The sequence below is a fragment of the Salmo salar genome, chromosome 02 (genome assembly GCF_965601325.2).
Source record: "Salmo salar chromosome 02, fSalSal1, whole genome shotgun sequence".
Taxonomy (NCBI): domain Eukaryota; kingdom Metazoa; phylum Chordata; class Actinopteri; order Salmoniformes; family Salmonidae; genus Salmo; species Salmo salar.
The window spans coordinates 9513457-9533803 of NC_138292.1; the positions used below are offsets into that span (position 1 = coordinate 9513457).

At 47.6% G+C, this 20347-nt stretch overlaps 1 protein-coding gene across 2 annotated transcripts in view; it reads right to left on the minus strand.

The window, feature by feature from the left end:
- The window catches only part of LOC123727807 (oxysterol-binding protein-related protein 3), a 159164-nt gene that overhangs the window by 80098 nt on the left and 58719 nt on the right, over positions 1-20347 (minus strand). For both annotated transcript variants that reach the window (XM_082959615.1, XM_082959614.1), the window contains exon 2: positions 5628-5942. In XM_082959615.1, coding sequence (XP_082815741.1) covers positions 5628-5723 — 96 coding nt within the window. In that variant the 5' untranslated portion in view covers positions 5724-5942. The remainder of the gene's footprint in view (positions 1-5627; positions 5943-20347) is intronic.

Here is a 20347-nt window from a genome sequence, read left to right on the forward strand (position 1 = left end):
GGAGGGAGGGCTCTATAAGGGAGAGAGGGAAGTCTTTAAGGGAGGGAGGGCTCTATTAGGGAGAGAGGGAAGTCTTTAAGGGAGGGAGGGCTCTATAAGGGAGAGAGGGAAGTCTTTAAGGGAGGGAGGGCTCTATAAGGGAGAGAGGGAGGTCTTTAAGGGAGGGAGGGAAGTCTTTAAGGGAGGGAGGGCTCTATAAGGGAGAGAGGGAAGTCTTTAAGGGAGGGAGGGCTATATAAGGGAGAGAGGGAAGTCTTTAAGGGAGGGAGGGCTCTATAAGGGAGAGAGGGAAGTCTTTAAGGGAGGGAGGGCTCTATAAGGGAGAGAGGGAAGTCTTTAAGGGAGGGAGGGCTCTATAAGGGAGAGAGGGAAGTCTTTAAGGGAGGGAGGGCTCTATAAGGGAGAGAGGGAGGTCTTTAAGGGAGGGAGGGAAGTCTTTAAGGGAGGGAGGGCTCTATAAGGGAGAGAGGGAAGTCTTTAAGGGAGAGAGGGAGGTCTTTAAGGGAGAGAGGGAAGTCTTTAAGGGAGGGAGGGCTATATAAGAGAGGGAGGGAAGTCTTTAAGGGAGGGAGGGCTCTATAAGGGAGAGAGGGAAGTCTTTAAGGGAGGGAGGGCTCTATAAGGGAGAGAGGGAAGTCTTTAAGGGAGGGAGGGCTATATAAGGGAGAGAGGGAGGTCTTTAAGGGAGGGAGGGAAGTCTTTAAGGGAGGGAGGGCTCTATAAGGGAGAGAGGGAAGTCTTTAAGGGAGGGAGGGCTCTATAAGGGAGAGAGGGAGGTCTTTAAGGGAGGGAGGGCTCTATAAGGGAGAGAGGGAAGTCTTTAAGGGAGAGAGGGAGGTCTTTAAGGGAGAGAGGGAAGTCTTTAAGGGAGGGAGGGCTATATAAGAGAGGGAGGGAAGTCTTTAAGGGAGGGAGGGCTCTATAAGGGAGAGAGGGAAGTCTTTAAGGGAGAGAGGGAGGTCTTTAAGGGAGAGAGGGAAGTCTTTAAGGGGGGAGGGCTCTATAAGGGAGAGAGGGAAGTCTTTAAGGGAGGGAGGGCTCTATAAGGGAGAGAGGGAGGTCTTTAAGGGAGGGAGGGCTCTATAAGGGAGAGAGGGAAGTCTTTAAGGGAGAGAGGGAGGTCTTTAAGGGAGAGAGGGAAGTCTTTAAGGGGGGAGGGCTCTATAAGGGAGAGAGGGAAGTCTTTAAGGGAGAGAGGGAGGTCTTTAAGGGAGAGAGGGAAGTCTTTAAGGGAGGGAGGGCTATATAAGAGAGGGAGGGAAGTCTTTAAGGGAGGGAGGGCTCTATAAGGGAGAGAGGGAAGTCTTTAAGGGAGGGAGGGAGGTCTTTGAGGGAGGGAGGGCTCTATAAGGAAGGGAGGGAGGTCTTTGAGGGAGGGAGGGCTCTATAAGGGAGGGAGGGAAGTCTTTAAGGGAGAGAGGGAGGTCTTTAAGGGAGAGAGGGAGGTCTTTAAGGGAGAGAGGGAGGTCTTTAAGGGAGAGAGGGAAGTCTTTAAGGGAGGGAGGGCTATATAAGAGAGGGAGGGAAGTCTTTAAGGGAGGGAGGGCTCTATAAGGGAGAGAGGGAAGTCTTTAAGGGAGAGAGGGAGGTCTTTAAGGGAGAGAGGGAAGTCTTTAAGGGGGGAGGGCTCTATAAGGGAGAGAGGGAAGTCTTTAAGGGAGAGAGGGAGGTCTTTAAGGGAGAGAGGGAAGTCTTTAAGGGAGGGAGGGCTATATAAGAGAGGGAGGGAAGTCTTTAAGGGAGGGAGGGCTCTATAAGGGAGAGAGGGAAGTCTTTAAGGGAGGGAGGGAGGTCTTTGAGGGAGGGAGGGCTCTATAAGGAAGGGAGGGAGGTCTTTGAGGGAGGGAGGGCTCTATAAGGGAGGGAGGGAAGTCTTTAAGGGAGAGAGGGCTCTATACGGGAGAGAGGGAAGTCTTTAAGGGAGGCAGGGCTCTATAAGGGAGAGAGGGAGGTCTTTAAGGGAGGGAGGGCTCTAAGGGAGGGAGGGAAGTCTTTAAGGGAGGGAGGGCTATATAAGGGAGAGAGGGAAGTCTTTAAGGGAGGGAGGGCTATATAAGGGAGGGAGGGAAGTCTTTAAGGGAGGGAGGGCTCTATAAGGGAGGGAGGGAAGTATTTAAGGGAGAGAGGGAGGTCTTTAAGGGAGGGAGGTCTTTAAGGGAGGGAGGGCTCTATAAGAAAGAGAGGGAAGTCTTTAAGGGAGGGAGGGCTCTATAAGGGAGGGAGGGAAGTCTTTAAGGGAGGGAGGGCTATATAAGGGAGGGAGGGAAGTCTTTAAGGGAGGGAGGGCTCTATAAGGGAGGGAGGGAAGTATTTAAGGGAGAGAGGGAGGTCTTTAAGGGAGAGAGGGAAGTCTTTAAGGGAGGGAGGGCTCTATAAGGGAGAGAGGGAAGTCTTTAAGGGAGGGAGGGCTCTATAAGGGAGAGAGGGAAGTCTTTAAGGGAGAGAGGGAGGTCTTTAAGGGAGAGAGGGAAGTCTTTAAGGGAGGGAGGGAGGTCTTTAAGGGAGAGAGGGAAGTCTTTAAGGGAGGGAGGGCTCTATAAGGGAGCGAGGGAAGTCTTAAGGGAGGGAGGGCTCTATAAGGGAGAGAGGGAAGTCTTTAAGGGAGAGAGGGAGGTCTTTAAGGGAGAGAGGGAAGTCTTTAAGGGAGGGAGGGCTCTATAAGGGAGAGAGGGAGGTCTTTAAGGGAGGGAGGGCTCTATAAGGGAGGGAGGGAAGTCTTTAAGGGAGGGAGGGCTCTATAAGGGAGGGAGGGAAGTCTTTAAGGGAGGGAGGGCTCTATAAGGGAGAGAGGGAAGTCTTTAAGGGAGAGAGGGAAGTCTTTGAGGGAGGGAGGGGTCTATAAGGGAGAGAGGGAGGTCTTTAAGGGAGGGAGGGCTATATAAGAGAGGGAGGGAAGTCTTTAAGGGAGGGAGGGCTCTATAAGGGAGAGAGGGAAGTCTTTAAGGGAGAGAGGGAGGTCTTTAAGGGAGAGAGGGTAGTCTTTAAGGGAGGGAGGGCTCTATAAGGGAGAGAGGGAAGTCTTTAAGGGAGAGAGGGAGGTCTTTAAGGGAGAGAGGGAAGTCTTTAAGGGAGGGAGGGCTATATAAGAGAGGGAGGGAGGTCTTTAAGGGAGGGAGGGCTCTATAAGGGAGAGAGGGAAGTCTTTAAGGGAGAGAGGGAGGTCTTTAAGGGAGAGAGGGAAGTCTTTAAGGGAGAGAGGGAAGTCTTTAAGGGAGGGAGGGCTCTATAAGGGAGAGAGGGAGGTCTTTAAGGGAGGGAGGGCTCTATAAGGGAGGGAGGGCTCTATAAAGGAGGGAGGGAAGTCTTTAAGGGAGGGAGGGCTCTATAAGGGAGAGAGGGAAGTCTTTAAGGGAGAGAGGGAGGTCTTTAAGGGAGAGAGGGAAGTCTTTAAGGGGGAGGGCTCTATAAGGGAGAGAGGGAAGTCTTTAAGGGAGAGAGGGAGGTCTTTAAGGGAGAGAGGGAAGTCTTTAAGGGAGGGAGGGCTCTATAAGGGAGAGAGGGAGGTCTTTAAGGGAGGGAGGGCTCTATAAGGGAGAGAGGGAAGTCTTTAAGGGAGAGAGGGAGGTCTTTAAGGGAGAGAGGGAAGTCTTTAAGGGAGGGAGGGCTATATAAGGGAGAGAGGGAAGTCTTTAAGGGAGAGAGGGAAGTCTTTAAGGGAGGGAAGGCTATATAAGGGAGAGAGGGAGGTCTTTAAGGGAGGGAGGGCTCTTTAAGGGAGAGAGGGAAGTCTTTAAGGGAGGGAGGGCTCTATAAGGGAGAGAGGGAAGTCTTTAAGGGAGAGAGGGAGGTCTTTAAGGGAGGGAGGGAAGTCTTTAAGGGAGGGAGGGCTCTATAAGGGAGAGAGGGAGGTCTTTAAGGGAGGGAGGGCTCTATAAGGGAGAGAGGGAAGTCTTTAAGGGAGAGAGGGAGGTCTTTAAGGGAGAGAGGGAAGTCTTTAAGGGAGGGAGGGCTATATAAGGGAGAGAGGGAAGTCTTTAAGGGGGAGGGCTCTATAAGGGAGAGAGGGAAGTCATTAAGGGAGGGAGGGCTCTATAAGGGAGAGAGGGAGGTCTTTAAGGGAGGGAGGGCTCTATAAGGGAGAGAGGGAAGTCTTTAAGGGAGGGAGGGCTATATAAGGGAGAGAGGGAGGTCTTTAAGGGAGGGAGGGCTATATAAGGGAGGGAGGGAAGTCTTTAAGGGAGGGAGGGCTCTATAAGGGAGAGAGGGAGGTCTTTAAGGGAGGGAGGGCTATATAAGGGAGGGAGGGAAGTCTTTAAGGGAGGGAGGGCTCTATAAGGGAGAGAGGGAAGTCTTTAAGGGAGGAGGGCTCTATAAGGGAGAGAGGGAAGTCTTTAAGGGAGGGAGGGCTCTATAAGGGAGAGAGGGTAGTCTTTAAGGGAGAGAGGGAAGTCTTTGAGGGAGGGAGGGCTCTATAAGGGAGAGAGGGAGGTCTTTAAGGGAGGGAGGGCTCTATAAGGGAGGGAGGGAGGTCTTTAAGGGAGGGAGGGCTATATAAGGGAGGGAGGGAAGTCTTTAAGGGAGGGAGGGCTCTATAAGGGAGAGAGGGAGGTCTTTAAGGGACGGAGGGCTCTATAAGGGAGAGAGGGAAGTCTTTAAGGGAGGGAGGGCTCTATAAGGGAGAGAGGGTAGTCTTTAAGGGAGAGAGGGAAGTCTTTGAGGGAGGGAGGGCTCTATAAGGGAGAGAGGGAGGTCTTTAAGGGAGGGAGGGCTCTATAAGGGAGGGAGGGAGGTCTTTAAGGGAGGGAGGGCTCTATAAGGGAGAGAGGGAGGTCTTTAAGGGAGGGAGGGCTCTATAAGGGAGAGAGGGAAGTCTTTAAGGGAGGGAGGGCTCTATAAGGGAGAGAGGGAAGTCTTTAAGGGAGAGAGGGAAGTCTTTGAGGGAGGGAGGGCTCTATAAGGGAGAGAGGGAGGTCTTTAAGGGAGGGAGGGCTCTATAAGGGAGGGAGGGAGGTCTTTAAGGGAGGGAGGGCTCTATAAGGGAGAGAGGGAGGTCTTTAAGGGAGGGAGGGCTCTATAAGGGAGAGAGGGAAGTCTTTAAGGGAGGGAGGGCTCTATAAGGGAGGGAGGGCTCTATAAGGGAGAGAGGGAGGTCTTTAAGGGAGGGAGGGCTATATAAGGGAGAGAGGGAAGTCTTTAAGGGAGGGAGGGCTCTATAAGGGGGAGAGGGAAGTCTTTAAGGGAGGGAGGGCTCTATAAGGGAGAGAGGGAAGTCTTTAAGGGAGGGAGGGCTCTATAAGGGAGAGAGGGAAGTCTTTAAGGGAGGGAGGGCTCTATAAGGGAGAGAGGGAAGTCTTTAAGGGAGGGAGGGCTATATAAGGGAGAGAGGGAAGTCTTTAAGGGAGGGAGGTCTGTAGTACAGTAATTCAACAGCTTACTACACTCTAGTCTCTATTCAGTCTGGATCCCTGAAGCCTTACAGATCACGTGATGTAGATGTAAAGGTCCTTTCAGATTGACGTTACAGATCACGTGATGCAGATGTAAAGGTCCTTTCAGATTGAGACGTGAATACAGTCTCCGCTAACGCCTGGAGATTTACATTTCAATCTCGCTGTAACGGTGAACTTCAGCGTTACAGCGGTGTGTGTGTGTGACATTAATGAGTGTGTGTGTGTGGTCGGTGTTACCTGTCGGCTGTCGTGTTTGGAGGAGGAGCTGCTGTTGCTGTGTGAGGGGGAAGAGATCTTGTGAGACATGGCTGAACTCCTCTCCTCTGAGCCCATCTCCCTGCCCCTGCAGGCCAGGCCGTCTCCCTGGGGCTTCAGGATCCTCTCTCCCTGCCCCTGCAGGCCAGGCCGTCTCCCTGGGGCTTCAGGATCCTCTCTCCCTGCCCCTGCAGGCCAGGCCGTCTCCCTGGGGCTTGAGGATCCTCTCTCCTTGGGACTTGGGCTTCTCTGGGTCAGTGAGGCGCTGCAACCTTGTCCATCTAGAACATCCCCTCACTGAGGGACAGAGAGAGAGAGACAGAGAGAGAGAGAGACAGAGAGAGAGACAGAGAGAGAGAGAGAGACAGAGAGAGAGACAGAGAGAGAGAGACAGAGAGAGAGAGAGACAGAGAGAGAGACAGAGAGAGAGAGAGAGAGAGAGACAGAGAGAGAGAGAGAGAGAGACAGAGAGAGAGAGACAAAGAGAGAGAGAGAGAGAGAGAGAGAGAGAGAGAGAGAGAGAGAGAGAGAGAGAGAGAGAGAGAGACAGAGAGACAGAGACAGAGAGAGAGAGGAGGGGGATTGGAGAGGGAGAGAGAGATATTATTGATCTTTAGGAACCTTTAATTGGCACGATTTAGCTAATAACTATTGTGCATACATAGCAAATTCAAATGCAAAAACGTTTTTAAGGTCACTGTTAAAGAGAGAGTTCACATATCAGATGAAGGGAGAACTGAAGTCCTAAAAAGCTTCGAAGCTCCTTAGTCTCACTGGGAACCACAACCACTCTGAGCGAGAGATATGTTGTTCTGACAGAGAGCTTCCTTTTAGCTGCGTCTGTGTCCCAAATGGAACCCTATTCTCCAAATTGTTCACTACGTTTGACCAGAGGGTCAAAAGAGAATAGGGGCCCATTTGGGACGAAGCCTGTGATTCACTGTGCTGGTGAGTCATGGTCCAACAGTATGGACTGTCAACATTCATCAACGTACATACAGTGTGATGAACAGACACTTGTGCACCCCATATTAAAGTAAAATAGAAAATAATATTAATGTGCAATAATTACCGCTTGATCATACAGGATAGTGGTGAATAAATATCACATCACACACTGACTGGCACTGGCAACTAAGGTGAAAAATAGACTACTGTCTTTGGTGTGTATCAGTAGATGAGCTTCACAGTGTGTGTGTGTGTGTGTGTGTGTGTGTGTGTGTGTGTGTGTGTGTGTGTGTGTGTGTGTGTGACAGTGTGTGTGTGTGTGTGTGTGTGTGTGTGTGTGTGTGTGTGTGTGTGTGTGTGTGTGTGTGTGTGTGTGTGTGTGTGTGTGTGTGTGTGTGTGACAGTGTGTCGTTGTGAGGATGATAAACAACCTGGTGAACTAAGGTAACTGTAAATTATACCGTCAGTTCACAAGGTAACATACAGCAGGCAATCAATGCAACATGCTTTACTGATGCTAAAAGAACACAGGTGCTACTGAATGTGGGGCCAATCAATCTCAGTGGAGTTCCAATCAATCTCACTGAAGTTCCAATCAATCTCAGTGGAGTTCCAATCAATCTCACTGGAGTTCCAATCAATCTCACTGGAGTTCTAATCAATCTCACTGGAGTTCCAATCAATCAGTTCCAATCAATCTCACTGGAGGTCCAATCAATGTCACTGGAGTTCCAATCAATCTCACTGGAGTTCCAATCAATCTCACTGGAGTTCCAATCAATCTTCCACAAGCTTCCCACAATAAGTTGGGTGAATTTTGGCCCATTCCTCCTGACAGAGCTGGTGTAACTGAGTCAGGTTTGTAGGCCTCCTTGCTTGCACACACTTTTTCAGTTCTGCCACAAATTTTCTATAGGATTGAGGTCAGGGCTTTGTGATGGCCACTCCAATACCTTGACTTTGTTATCCTTAAGCCATTTTGCCACAACTTTGGAAGTATGCTTGGGGTCATTGTCCATTTAGAAGACCCATTTGCGACCAAGCTTTAACTTCCTGAATGATGTCTTGAGATGTTGCTTCAATATATCCAAATAATTTTCTTTCCTCATGATGCCATCTATTTTGTGAAGTGTACCAGTCCCTCCTGCAGCAAAGTACCCCCACAACATGATGCTGCCACCCCCGTGCTTCACGGTTGGGATGGTGTTCTTCGGCTTGCAAGCCTCCCCCTTTTTCCTCCAAACAAGCATAACGATGGTCATTATGGCCAAACAGTTCTATTTTTGTTTCATCAGACCAGCGGACATTTCCCCAAAAAGTACGATCTTTGTCCCCATGTGCAGTTGCAAACCGTAGTCTGGCTTTTTTATGGCGGTTTTGGAGCAGTGGCTTCTTCCTTGCTGAGCGGCCTTTCAGGTTATGTCGATATAGGACTTGTTTTACTGTGGATATAGATACTTTTCCTCCAGCATCTTCACAAGGTCCTTTGCTGTTGTTCTGGGATTGATTTGCACTTTTCGCACCAAAGTACGTTCATCTCTAGGAGACAGAACGTGTCTCCTTCCTGAGCGGTATGATGGCTGCGTGGTCCCATGGTGTTTCTACTTGCGTACTATTGTTTGTACAGATGACGGTGGTACCTTCCGGCGTTTGGAAATTTCTCCCAAGGATGAACCAGACTTTCTTTTGATTTTCCCATGATGTCAAGCAAAGAGGCACTGAGTTTGAAGGTAGGCCTTGAAATACATCCACAGGTACACCTCCAATTGACTCAAATGATGTCAATTAGCCTATCAGAAGCTTCTAAAGCCATCATTTTCTGGAATTTTCCAAGCTGTTTAAAGGCACAGTCAACTTAGTGTATGTAAACTTCTGACCCACTGGAATTGAGACACAGTGAATTATAAGTGGGATAATCTGTCTGTAAATAATTGTTGGAAAAATGTCTTGTGTCATGCACAAAGTAGATGTCCTAACCGACTTCCCAAAACTATTGTTTGTTAGCAAGAAATGTGTGGAGTGTTTAAAAACGAGTTTTAATGACTCCAACCTAAGTGTATGTAAACTTCCGACTTCAAATATATATATATACACTGCTCAAACAAATAAAGGGAACACTAAAATAACACATCCTAGATCTGAATGAATGAAATAATCTTATTAAAAACTTTTATCTTTACATAGTTGAATGTGCTGACAACAAAATCACACAAAAAGAATCAATGGAAATCCAATTTATCAACCCATGGAGGTCTGGATTTGGAGTCACACTCAAAATTAAAGTGGAAAACCACACTACAGGCTGATCCAACTTTGATGTAATGTCCTTAAAACAAGTCAAAATGAGGCTCAGTAGTGTGTGTGGCCTCCACGTGCCTGTATGACCTCCCTACAACGCCTGGGCATGCTCCTGATGAGGTGGCGGATGGTCTCCTGAGGGATCTCCTCCCAGACCTGGACTAAAGCATCCGCCAACTCCTGGACAGTCTGTGGTGCAACGTGGCGTTGGTGGATGGAGCGAGACATGATGTCCCAGATGTGCTCAATTGGATTCAGGTCTGGGGAACGGGCGGGCCAGTCCATAGCATCAATGCCTTCCTCTTGCAGGAACTGCTGACACACTCCAGCCACATGAGGTCTAGCATTGTCTTGCATTAGGAGGAACCCAGGGCCAACCGCACCAGCATATGGTCTCACAAGGGGTCTGAGGATCTCATCTCGGTACCTAATGGCAGTCAGGCTACCTCTGGCGAGCACATGGAGGGCTGTGGGGCCCCCCAAAGAAATGCCACCCCACACCATGACTGACCCAACGCCAAACCGGTCATGCTGGAGGATGTTGCAGGCAGCAGAATGTTCTCCACGGCATCTCCAGACTCTGTCACGTCTGTCACGTGCTCAGTGTGAACCTGCTTTCATCTGTGAAGAGCACAGGGTGCCAGTGGCGAATTTGCCAATCTTGGTGTTCTCTGGCAAATGCCAAACGTCCTGCACCGGGTTGGGCTGTAAGCACAACCCCCACCTGTGGATGTCGGGCCCTCATACCACCCTCATGGAGTCTGTTTCTGACCGTTTGAGCAGACACATGCACATTTGTGGCCTGCTGGAGGTCATTTTGCATGGCTCTGGCAGTGCTCCTCCTGCTCCTCCTTGCACAAAGGCGGAGGTAGCGGTCCTGCTGCTGGGTTGTTGCCCTCCTACGGCCTCCTCCACGTCTCCTGATGTACTGGCCTGTCTCCTGGTAGCGCCTCCATGCTCTGGACACTACGCTGACAGACACAGCAAACCTTCTTGCCACAGCTCGCATTGATGTGCCATATATATATTATTTTGTCTTAGTATGCTGTCTGTAGGTCTGCCTGTCTGTGTGAGCGTCTGTCTGTCTGTCTGGGATGAGATAGTATGAAGACTGACTGGTTCATTTCCACTGGATCACATGACATGTTAACCACTAAACACCCTGGAGTCAGTCAGTCAGGAACTCTATACAGCCGGGGGCCAAGGTTGCATCCCAAATGGAACCCTATTCCCTATATAGTATATTGCACTACTTTTGAACAGAGCCCTATGGGGTCCTAGTCAAGAGTAGTGCACTATGTAGGGAATAGGGTACCATTTGGAACACAAACCACGTGTGTCTCACCAAGTAACAGCGTGTGTGTGTGACGGGTGTGTGACCAGGTGAGTGTGATGTTACCATAGAGATATATACCGTATACTGTATTATATATAATATAGGCTATATAATAGGTTTAATTCTGTGGGTAATCCTCTCCCAGAGTATACAGCATTATACAGCATCTCCCACCAGCACCAGCCTCATACCGGCCCAGTCCAGTTCAGCCCAGTCCAGCCCAGTTCAGCACAGTCCAGCCCTGCTCAGCCCATACTAGTCCAGCCCAGTCCAGTTCAATCCAGTCCAGTCTCACATCAGTCATGCAGTCTGTAGGGCTGCTACTCGGATACACACCAAGGTTAATCACATTACCCAGCTTCCTCCTCCACGGCTTCATGCCTAGTAGGCTACAGTCTCTGGGGTTTCACAGACAGTGGGCCTGACGGTCACCTGACACCCCCTGCCTGTCCCTGTCCTGTAGTCAAACCCAGGCTCCATCTCCACACACACACACACACACACACACACACACACACACACACACACTTTCCTAACTCTGCTTACTGGGATTTGCTTCCTGGTCTCCCCTTTCCTCCCCAATCTCCACTCGTCTCTGTCCTTCTGCTGACCCTAACCCTGGCCCTAACCCTGGCCCTAACCCTGACCCTAACCCTGGCCCTAACCCTGGCCCTAACCCTGACCCTAACCCTGGTCCTAACCTTGACCCTAACCCTGACCCTAACCCTGACCCTAACCCTGGCCCTAACCCTGGCCCTAACCCTGACCCTAACCCTGGCCCTAACCCTGACCCTAACCCTGACCCTAACCCTGACCCTAACCCTGGCCCTAACCCTGGCCCTAACCCTGGCCCTAACCCTGACCCTAACCCTGGCCCTAACCCTGACCCTAACCCTGACCCTAACCCTGACCCTAACCCTGACTCTAACCATGGCCCTAACCCTGGCCCTAACCCTGACCCTAACCCTGGCCCTAACCCTGGCCCTAACCCTGACCCTAACCCTGGCCCTAACCCTGGCCCTAACCCTGACCACCTGACTGAGATCAGATCTTACTGACCACCTCTGGAGATAGTCAGACACGTATTGTATCTGGATATCTTCCAAGTGTAGACGGCTCTGGTCACTGAAACCATTTAAATCATCCTGATTCTACAATCATTGACTTATGGCATTAAGATGTGTCTTAAATACATTTGCATACATTGATGGAGCAGGACATATGGTCAAAATGCTGGCCCAGTGGACAGATAAGAGTCACATTTTACTACCATGTGTAGATGCAACGGCTACAATGTGGCCCAATCAGAATGTAAAGGGAAGGATACCCCTTTATCTTCACCACTAAAGTTAGTTCTACTGAAATTCCTTCCAGGAACAATTAAGTAATTATATTCTTCTAAATTCTAAAGAGAGACTTTTCTAACCACCTGTCCTGACCAGGAACAAACTTAAGTTATAGTTATGGTTTTCAAATTGAAGGTCCAGAGTTTTGTCTGGTGAGGTTGTTGAATGGGGAAAACTTCTGGCCCTTTTCATGAGACAGTCAGCCACTGGTAGTGTTGTAGTGGGAGGCTATGAGGATTTCCTATCGTACATGTTTTCCATTTTATCTGCTAGAGATATTTACTAGTTTCCATTTTATCTGCTAGAGATATTTACTAGTTTCCATTTAAATCTGCTAGAGATATTTACTAGTTTCCATTTTATCTGCTAGAGATACTTACTAGTTTCCATTTAAATCTGCTAGAGATATTTACTAGTTTCCATTTAAATCTGCTAGAGATAATTACTAGTTTCCATTTTATCTGCTAGAGATATTTACTAGTTTACATTTTATCTGCTAGAGATATTTACTAGTTTCCATTTAAATCTGCTAGAGATATTTACTCGTTTCCATTTTATCTGCTAGAGATATTTACTAGTTTCCATTTAAATCTGCTAGAGATATTTACTAGTTTCCATATTATCTGCTAGAGATATTTACTAGTTTCCATTTCATCTGCTAGAGATATTTACTAGTTTCCATTTTATCTGCTAGAGATATTTACTAGTTTCCATTTTATCTGCTAGAGATATTTACTAGTTTCCATTTTATCTGCTAGAGCTGTCTACTACTGTAACTAAGACAATCCTACCTGATGAGCTGTCTACTACTGTAACTAAGACAATCCTACCTGATGAGCTGTCTCTACTACTGTAACTAAGACAACCCTACCTGATGAGCTGTCTACTACCGTAACTAAGACAATCCTACCTGATGAGCTGTCTCTACTACTGTAACTAAGACAATCCTACCTGATGAGCTGTCTACTACTGTAACTAAGACAATCCTACCTGATGAGCTGTCTACTACTGTAACTAAGACAATCCTACCTGATGAGCTGTCTACTACTGTAACTAAGACAACCCTACCTGATGAGCTGTCTACTACTGTAACTAAGACAATCCTACCTGATGAGCTGTCTACTACTGTAACTAAGACAATCCTACCTGATGAGCTGTCTACTACTGTAACTAAGACAATCCTACCTGATGAGCTGTCTACTACTGTAACTAAGACAATCCTACCTGATGAGCTGTCTACTACTGTAACTAAGACAACCCTACCTGATGAGCTGTCTCTACTACTGTAACTAAGACAATCCTACCTGATGAGCTGTCTACTACTGTAACTAAGACAATCCTACCTGATGAGCTGTCTACTACTGTAACTAAGACAATCCTACCTGATGAGCTGTCTACTACTGTAACTAAGACAATCCTACCTGATGAGCTGTCTACTACTGTAACTAAGACAATCCTACCTGATGAGCTGTCTACTACTGTAACTAAGACAATCCTACCTGATGAGCTGTCTACTACTGTAACTAAGACAATCCTACCTGATGAGCTGTCTACTACTGTAACTAAGACAATCCTACCTGATGAGCTGTCTACTACTGTAACTAAGACAATCCTACCTGATGAGCTGTCTACTACCGTAACTAAGACAATCCTACCTGATGAGCTGTCTACTACTGTAACTAAGACAATCCTACCTGATGAGCTGTCTACTACTGTAACTAAGACAATCCTACCTGATGACTGTCTACTACTGTAACTAAGACAATCCTACCTGATGTCTTAGTTGCGTAGTAGACAGGGTTGGAGTGGAAACCTACAGGAGGGTGGCTCTCCAGGAACAAGGTTGGAGTTAAAACCTACAGGAGGGTAGCTCTCCAGGAACAGGGTTGGAGTTAAAACCTACAGGAGGGTGGCTCTCCAGGAACAGGGTTGGAGTTAAAACCTACAGGAGGGTAGCTCTCCAGGAACAGGGTTGGAGTTAAAACCTACAGGAGGGTAGCTCTCCAGGAACAAGGTTGGAGTTAAAACCTACAGGAGGGTAACTCTCCAGGAACAGGGTTGGAGTTAAAACCTACAGGAGGGTAGCTCTCCAGGAACAGGGTTGGAGTAAAAACCTACAGGAGGGTAGTTCTCCAGGAACAGGGTTGGAGTTAAAACCTACAGGATGGTTTCTCTCCAGGAACAGGGTTGGAGTTAAAACCTACAGAAGGGTAGCTCTCCAGGAACAGGGTTGGAGTTAAAACCTACAGGATGGTTTCTCTCCAGGAACAGGGTTGGAGTTAAAACCTACAGGAGGGTAGTTCTCCAGGAACAGGGTTGGAGTTAAAACCTACAGGAGGATATCTCTCCAGGAACAGTGTTGGAGTTAAAACCTACAGGAGGGTAGCTCTCCAGGAACAGGGTTGGAGTTAAAACCTACAGGAGGGTATCTCTCCAGGAACAGGGTTGGAGTTAAAACCTACAGGAGGGTAGCTCTCCAGGAACAGGGTTGGAGTTAAAACCTACAGGAGGGTATCTCTCCAGGAACAGAGTTGGAGTTAAAACCTACAGGAGGGTATCTCTCCAGGAACAGAGTTGGAGTTAAAACCTACAGGAGGATATCTCTCCAGGAACAGCTTTATAGAGCCCTGCGCTAGAACATGACAGAAGAGACTACTGAGGCAGTGAATATCTTATCTTAAGATAATGTTATTAAAATGAAAGGCAATGACGCAGTTACAAGAGGTCCTATATTTTCTGAGTGAGACAATCAGTGTGTCTGACCTGAACTCAACCCTTTATCAAATAAAATGACTATGTCTGAAGTGCCTATTAAAGTCAAATGAACGGATGGAAGGCCTCAGGTCTCAAACCCTGTTATTGAATAGCTGTGTCATAGGGATTTCCAGTCATACATATACACACACACACACACACACACACACACACACACACACACACACACACACACACACACACACACACACACACGTTCCTTTGAAAGCATCTCTCTGTCATCATAGAGTTCCTACTTGGCTCCATAAATAACCACACAAAGCCTGGCCAGACAGCGTGGGGAAGGTGACTAACGTATGGTTAGTATTCCAGTAAACCAAGGCAGTACTGTCACACGGTCTCTGTGACCAAGTGAGATCACACATTCATGAGTACATGCACAGACACACACACACACACACACACACACACACACACACACACACACACACACACACACACACACACACACACACACACACACACACACACACACACACACACACACACACACACCACACCCCAGCCCCTATGGTGCCACAGATGGATCATGTACAGCTCTTCCCTGATCAATAGAAAAGCCTCCAGGGACCCTGAAAATCTCGTTTACAAAGGCTTGGAAGACTGATGGAGCAGTCATCAATCCGTACGGCATGACGAGGTACTCATAATGCCCTGAGGTGGTACTGAACGCCGTCTTCCACTTGTCTCCCTCCCGGATACGCACCAGGTTGTAAGCGCTCCTGAAATCTAATTTGGTGAAGAAGCGCGTCCCGTGCATTGACTCAATCGCCGTGTGCTCCTGGACGTGCTGTGGCGATGAGCGGTAGCGGGTAACTGTACCTCACCGTGATCTGGTTTAGACCTCGATAGTCAACATATGTTTCCATAGCCACCGTCTCCGCCTGTGACAGGGGATACACGGTGACTCCTGGGAAGTGCAGCGTCAACCAGGAGATTTATCACACAATCCCCCCGTCGATGGGGTGGTAATTGAGTCGCCTTCTTTTTGGAGAAGGCGAGAGCCAAATCGGCATATTCGGGGGGAATGCACACAGTGGAGACCTGGTCTGGACTTTCCACCGTAGGAGCACCAACGGAAACCCATAAACACCACCCTGAGCACTCTCGCGACCACCCCGTGAGAGCCCTCTGTTGCCATGAAATGGTGGGGTCATGACGAGCTAACCAGGGAAGGCCTAGTACCACGGGAAACGCAGGAGACTGATTCTCTCCTCGTGACCCCCCTGCGTCACCATGCCCAGGTGGATGGTAGCTTCCCTAATTAACCCGGACCCTAATGGTCGACTATCCAGAGCGTGAACTGGGAAAGGCCTAACCGCTGGAACAATAGGGATCCCTAACCTATGGGCGAATGCTCTGTCAATAAAATTCCCAGCCGCGCCTGAATCGACGAGCGCCTTATGCTGGGAATGCGAGGAAAACCCTGGCACCGTGCCGCCGTCCCATCATGCTCCCCGGGAAGGGCGAGACGCATCCCACTGGGACCGGGTACAGGAGGGACGAATAGTGGGAACCCCTGTTGTGCTGGTGGAGGTGCTGGAGGAACTTCCTGTCTCTCCCAGCGGTCCATCGTCTGGACGACGCGGTCCATGGCGGTGCCGAGATGGTGAATCAACGCCGTGTGCTCCTGGACGCGCTCCTCAACTCCGCTACCATAGGTACCTGCTCCTGCTGACTCCATGTGGTGGTGTGGGATTCTGTCAGGTATGCGTAAATGGGTAGCAAACGGATCCTTTTATTTAGGCGAACAAAAACACACGGCACAACGAACACGAAATACAATACGGGTTGACATAACCCAGCGCAACCAGTCTAACGTGCGCATACATCAAACAATAAACAATCCCACACAAAGACATGGGGGGACCAGAGGGTTAAATACACAACAAGTGATTGAGGGGATTGAAACCAGGTGTGAGGAAAACAAGACAAAACAAGTGGAAAATGAAAAGTGGATCGATGATGGCTAGAAGATCGGCGACGCCGACCGCCGAGCGCCGCCCGAACAAGGAAAGGACCCGACTTCGGTAGAAGTCGTGACAATAGGAGGAGGATATTATTGTAGAGGGGGAAGGAGGAATAGGAGGAGGATATTATTGTAGAGGGGGAAGGAGGAATAGGAGGAGGATATTATTGTAGAGGAGGAAGGAGGAATAGGAGGAGGATATTAATATAGAGGAGGAAGGAGGAATAGGAGGAGGATATTAATGTAGAGGAGGAAGGAGGAATAGTAGGAGGATATTAATGTAGAGGAGGAAGGAGGAATAGGAGGAGGATATTATTGTAGAGGAGGAATAGGAGGAGGATATTAATGTACAGGAGGAATAGGAGGAGGATATTAATGTAGAGGAGGAATAGGAGGAGGATATTAATGTAGAGGAGGAAGGAGGAATAGGAGGAGGATATTAATGTAGAGGAGGAATAGGAGGAGGATATTATTGTAGAGGAGGAATAGGAGGAGGATATTAATGTAGAGGAGGAAGGAGGAATAGGAGGAGGATATTCATGTAGAGGAGGAATAGGAGGAGGATATTAATGTAGAGGAGGAAGGAGGAATAGGAGGAGGATATTAATGTAGAGGAGGAATAGGAGGAGGATATTAATGTAGAAGAGGAAGGAGGAATAGGAGGAGGATATTAATGTAGAGGAGGAATAGGAGGAGGATATTAATGTAGAGGAGGAATAGGAGGAGGATATTAATGTAGAGGAGGAAGGAGGAATAGTAGGAGGATATTATTGTAGAGGAGGAAGGAGGAATAGGAGGAGGATATTAATGTACAGGAGGAATAGGAGGAGGATATTAATGTAGAGGAGGAATAGGAGGAGGATATTAATGTAGAGGAGGAATAGGAGGAGGATATTAATGTAGAGGAGGAATAGGAGGAGGATATTAATGTAGAGGAGGAATAGGAGGAGGATATTAATGTAGAGGAGGAATAGGAGGAGGATATTCATGTAGAGGAGGAATAGGAGGAGGATATTAATGTAGAGGAGGAATAGGAGGAGGATATTAATGTAGAGGAGGAATAGGAGGAGGATATTAATGTAGAGGAGGAATAGGAGGAGGATATTAATGTAGAGGAGGAATAGGAGGAGGATATTAATGTAGAGGAGGAATAGGAGGAGGATATTAATGTAGAGGAGGAATAGGAGGAGGATATTAATGTAGAGGAGGAATAGGAGGAGGATATTAATGTAGAAGAGGAAGGAGGAATAGGAGGAGGATATTAATGTACAGGAGGAATAGGAGGAGGATATTAATGTAGAGGAGGAATAGGAGGAGGATATTAATGTAGAGGAGGAATAGGAGGAGGATATTAATGTAGAGGAGGAATAGGAGGAGGATATTAATGTAGAAGAGGAAGGAGGAATAGGAGGAGGATATTAATGTAGAGGAGGAATAGGAGGAGGATATTAATGTAGAAGAGGAATAGGAGGAGGATATTAATGTACAGGAGGAATAGGAGGAGGATATTAATATAGAGGAGGAATAGGAGGAGGATATTAATGTAGAGGAGGAATAGGAGGAGGATATTAATGTACAGGAGGAATAGGAGGAGGATATTAATGTACAGGAGGAATAGGAGGAGGATATTAATGTAGAGGAGGAAGGAGGAATAGGAGGAGGATATTAATGTACAGGAGGAATAGGAGGAGGATATTAATGTAGAGGAGGAATAGGAGGAGGATATTAATGTAGAGGAGGAATAGGAGGAGGATATTAATGTAGAAGAGGAATAGGAGGAGGATATTAATGTACAGGAGGAATAGGAGGAGGATATTAATGTAGAGGAGGAATAGGAGGAGGATATTAATGTAGAGGAGGAATAGGAGGAGGATATTAATGTACAGGAGGAATAGGAGGAGGATATGAATGTACAGGAGGAATAGGAGGAGGATATTAATGTACAGGAGGAAGGAGGAAACACTTAACTGAATGAAAATGCATGAATGACTATGTGTGTGTGTGTCGTGTGTGCAGTGTATCACCAGCCAGCCAGCACACCATTCCTGATCAATGTCATTCCACAAGATCTGGGGCCGTATTTACATTGTTTCTCATCAACGTCATTCCACAAGATCTGGGTATTCACAAAGCGTCTCAGAGTAGGAGTACTAATTTAGGATCAGGTCATTGTGATTTAAAAGGAGTTGTGAATACGGGCCCAGGCTTCTTCTCCAAGTATGTAGCTACCGTGGTGTCTGACCAATCACACACCACAGATAGAAATATGGTGGATATCACAGCAGATAAAGTGCACATGATGTATGCATTCCAAATGGCACCCTGTTCCCTTCATAGTGCACTACTTCTGACCAGGGACCATAGAGAACTGGGTGCCAGTGAGTGATTCATGTGAAATCAGCCAGTGAGCTTTAATGAGATGTCGGATTAGCTGTGGAGGGAGATGTCTAACGACACATACACACACACACTAACAGCCTGACTAAAATAAATACAAATACATTTAGAAATCTATATTATTCAATTATGGCACCCACTGCTCGCGCACCAACGAACATCTGCGTTGCCAAGGGCTAAAATAGAAGTCAGTTCTATTTCTGACGCAGATCGCGCTGCAAGTCCTGCGTCTCCCATCTCCTCATTGGTTTATAGAAGCAGGTACCCACGTGCCATCTCCTCATTGGTTATACCCACGTGGGTGAATGAAAGACGAAATAGGTCGGTGGCGGTAATGCACCTAATTTATGAAAGTTGCCAATTACAATATAAAGTCAAGAGATGAAAAAGCCTGGAAGGAGGAGAGATGACTAGAAACGATTCGGTTGGCCGTTTTATGTGTGGATTAATTGTCGGAGTAGAGGACCTTGTGCATTTCAGGTAAAATAACAACTCAATGTTTATATCCCAGGACAAATTAGCTAGCAACAACAAGCTAGCTAAATTGGACAAATTAGCTAGCAAGTGCAAGCTAGCTAGCTAAATTTCCATAAATGTTTAATGCTTTTCGACCTGTCCCCAAATTAATATAATTGGTTCAGAGTTTGTTTTGATATTTTAACCTGCGTGTCGTGATCACGTTTGGTGTGGGGGGACAAAATACATCTATGCACGATGGCCGGTTTGGGTTCCGTGTAATGAACAGAAGTTTGTTAGTCTAATGGCCATTCTGCCCTTATTGTAACTCACTCAGCCACGCCTCCCTCCATGTTGGGGTTTTTGGCAAAACATTTTGGAGGTTCGCTCAGCCCCTCTGATCACCACAGGCCTAAAACGGAGGGTTGGAGGGAGTGTGATGGTGTGTGGAGGGGTGGGCAGTAGCAAGGGTCTCTTGGCTTGGATGACTAGTCCTTAGTGTAAGAAAGGGCCAAACTGACTATGGCCAAACCAGACTTAGAGCAGTGAAGGGGACTAAGTCTGTGATGGAAGAGAGAGAGAGCGAGAAGACTGGGGCCAAAGACTTACAGATTAATGGTTCATTTCCACCCATAAAAATATCCTGTTCCACATGTTAAGTAAATAGTAGTGAACTAAATAGAGAATAGGGTGCCGTTTGGGACACATCCAACGTTAAGTAAGGACGCCTGGTGTTGTTGGCACTGGACCCATAACAATCTAGTTAGAGATCATCTACCCAGACACAAAACAACATGTTCAACATCATTGAGATTATTGAGATTCAGACCAGAAAGTCATTCTATGCTCAAAGTGAATGCTTCATCACGTTATAAAACGGTTGCTCTAGTCTGGTGAAGACTAGAGAAGCACAAGTGGTGTTGCCTTCCATTGCACATTTCAGTGTGGGGGACTTTAATATAACCACCCTGCTTTCTGAGAGCAAAGGATTGCCTCTCACTGTTTCTATGTGGTAGTACTATAGGCATGTGTCCTGTCATGTCTATAAAGTGTCCTGTCATGTCTATAAACTGTTTCGTAGTAGGCAACACCCAGCCTATGACTCACAGAGACACACATCTCAGAGAAGAACCCCCACACAACAGCATTCCTGGGAAACAGAGTAGTGTTTACAGAA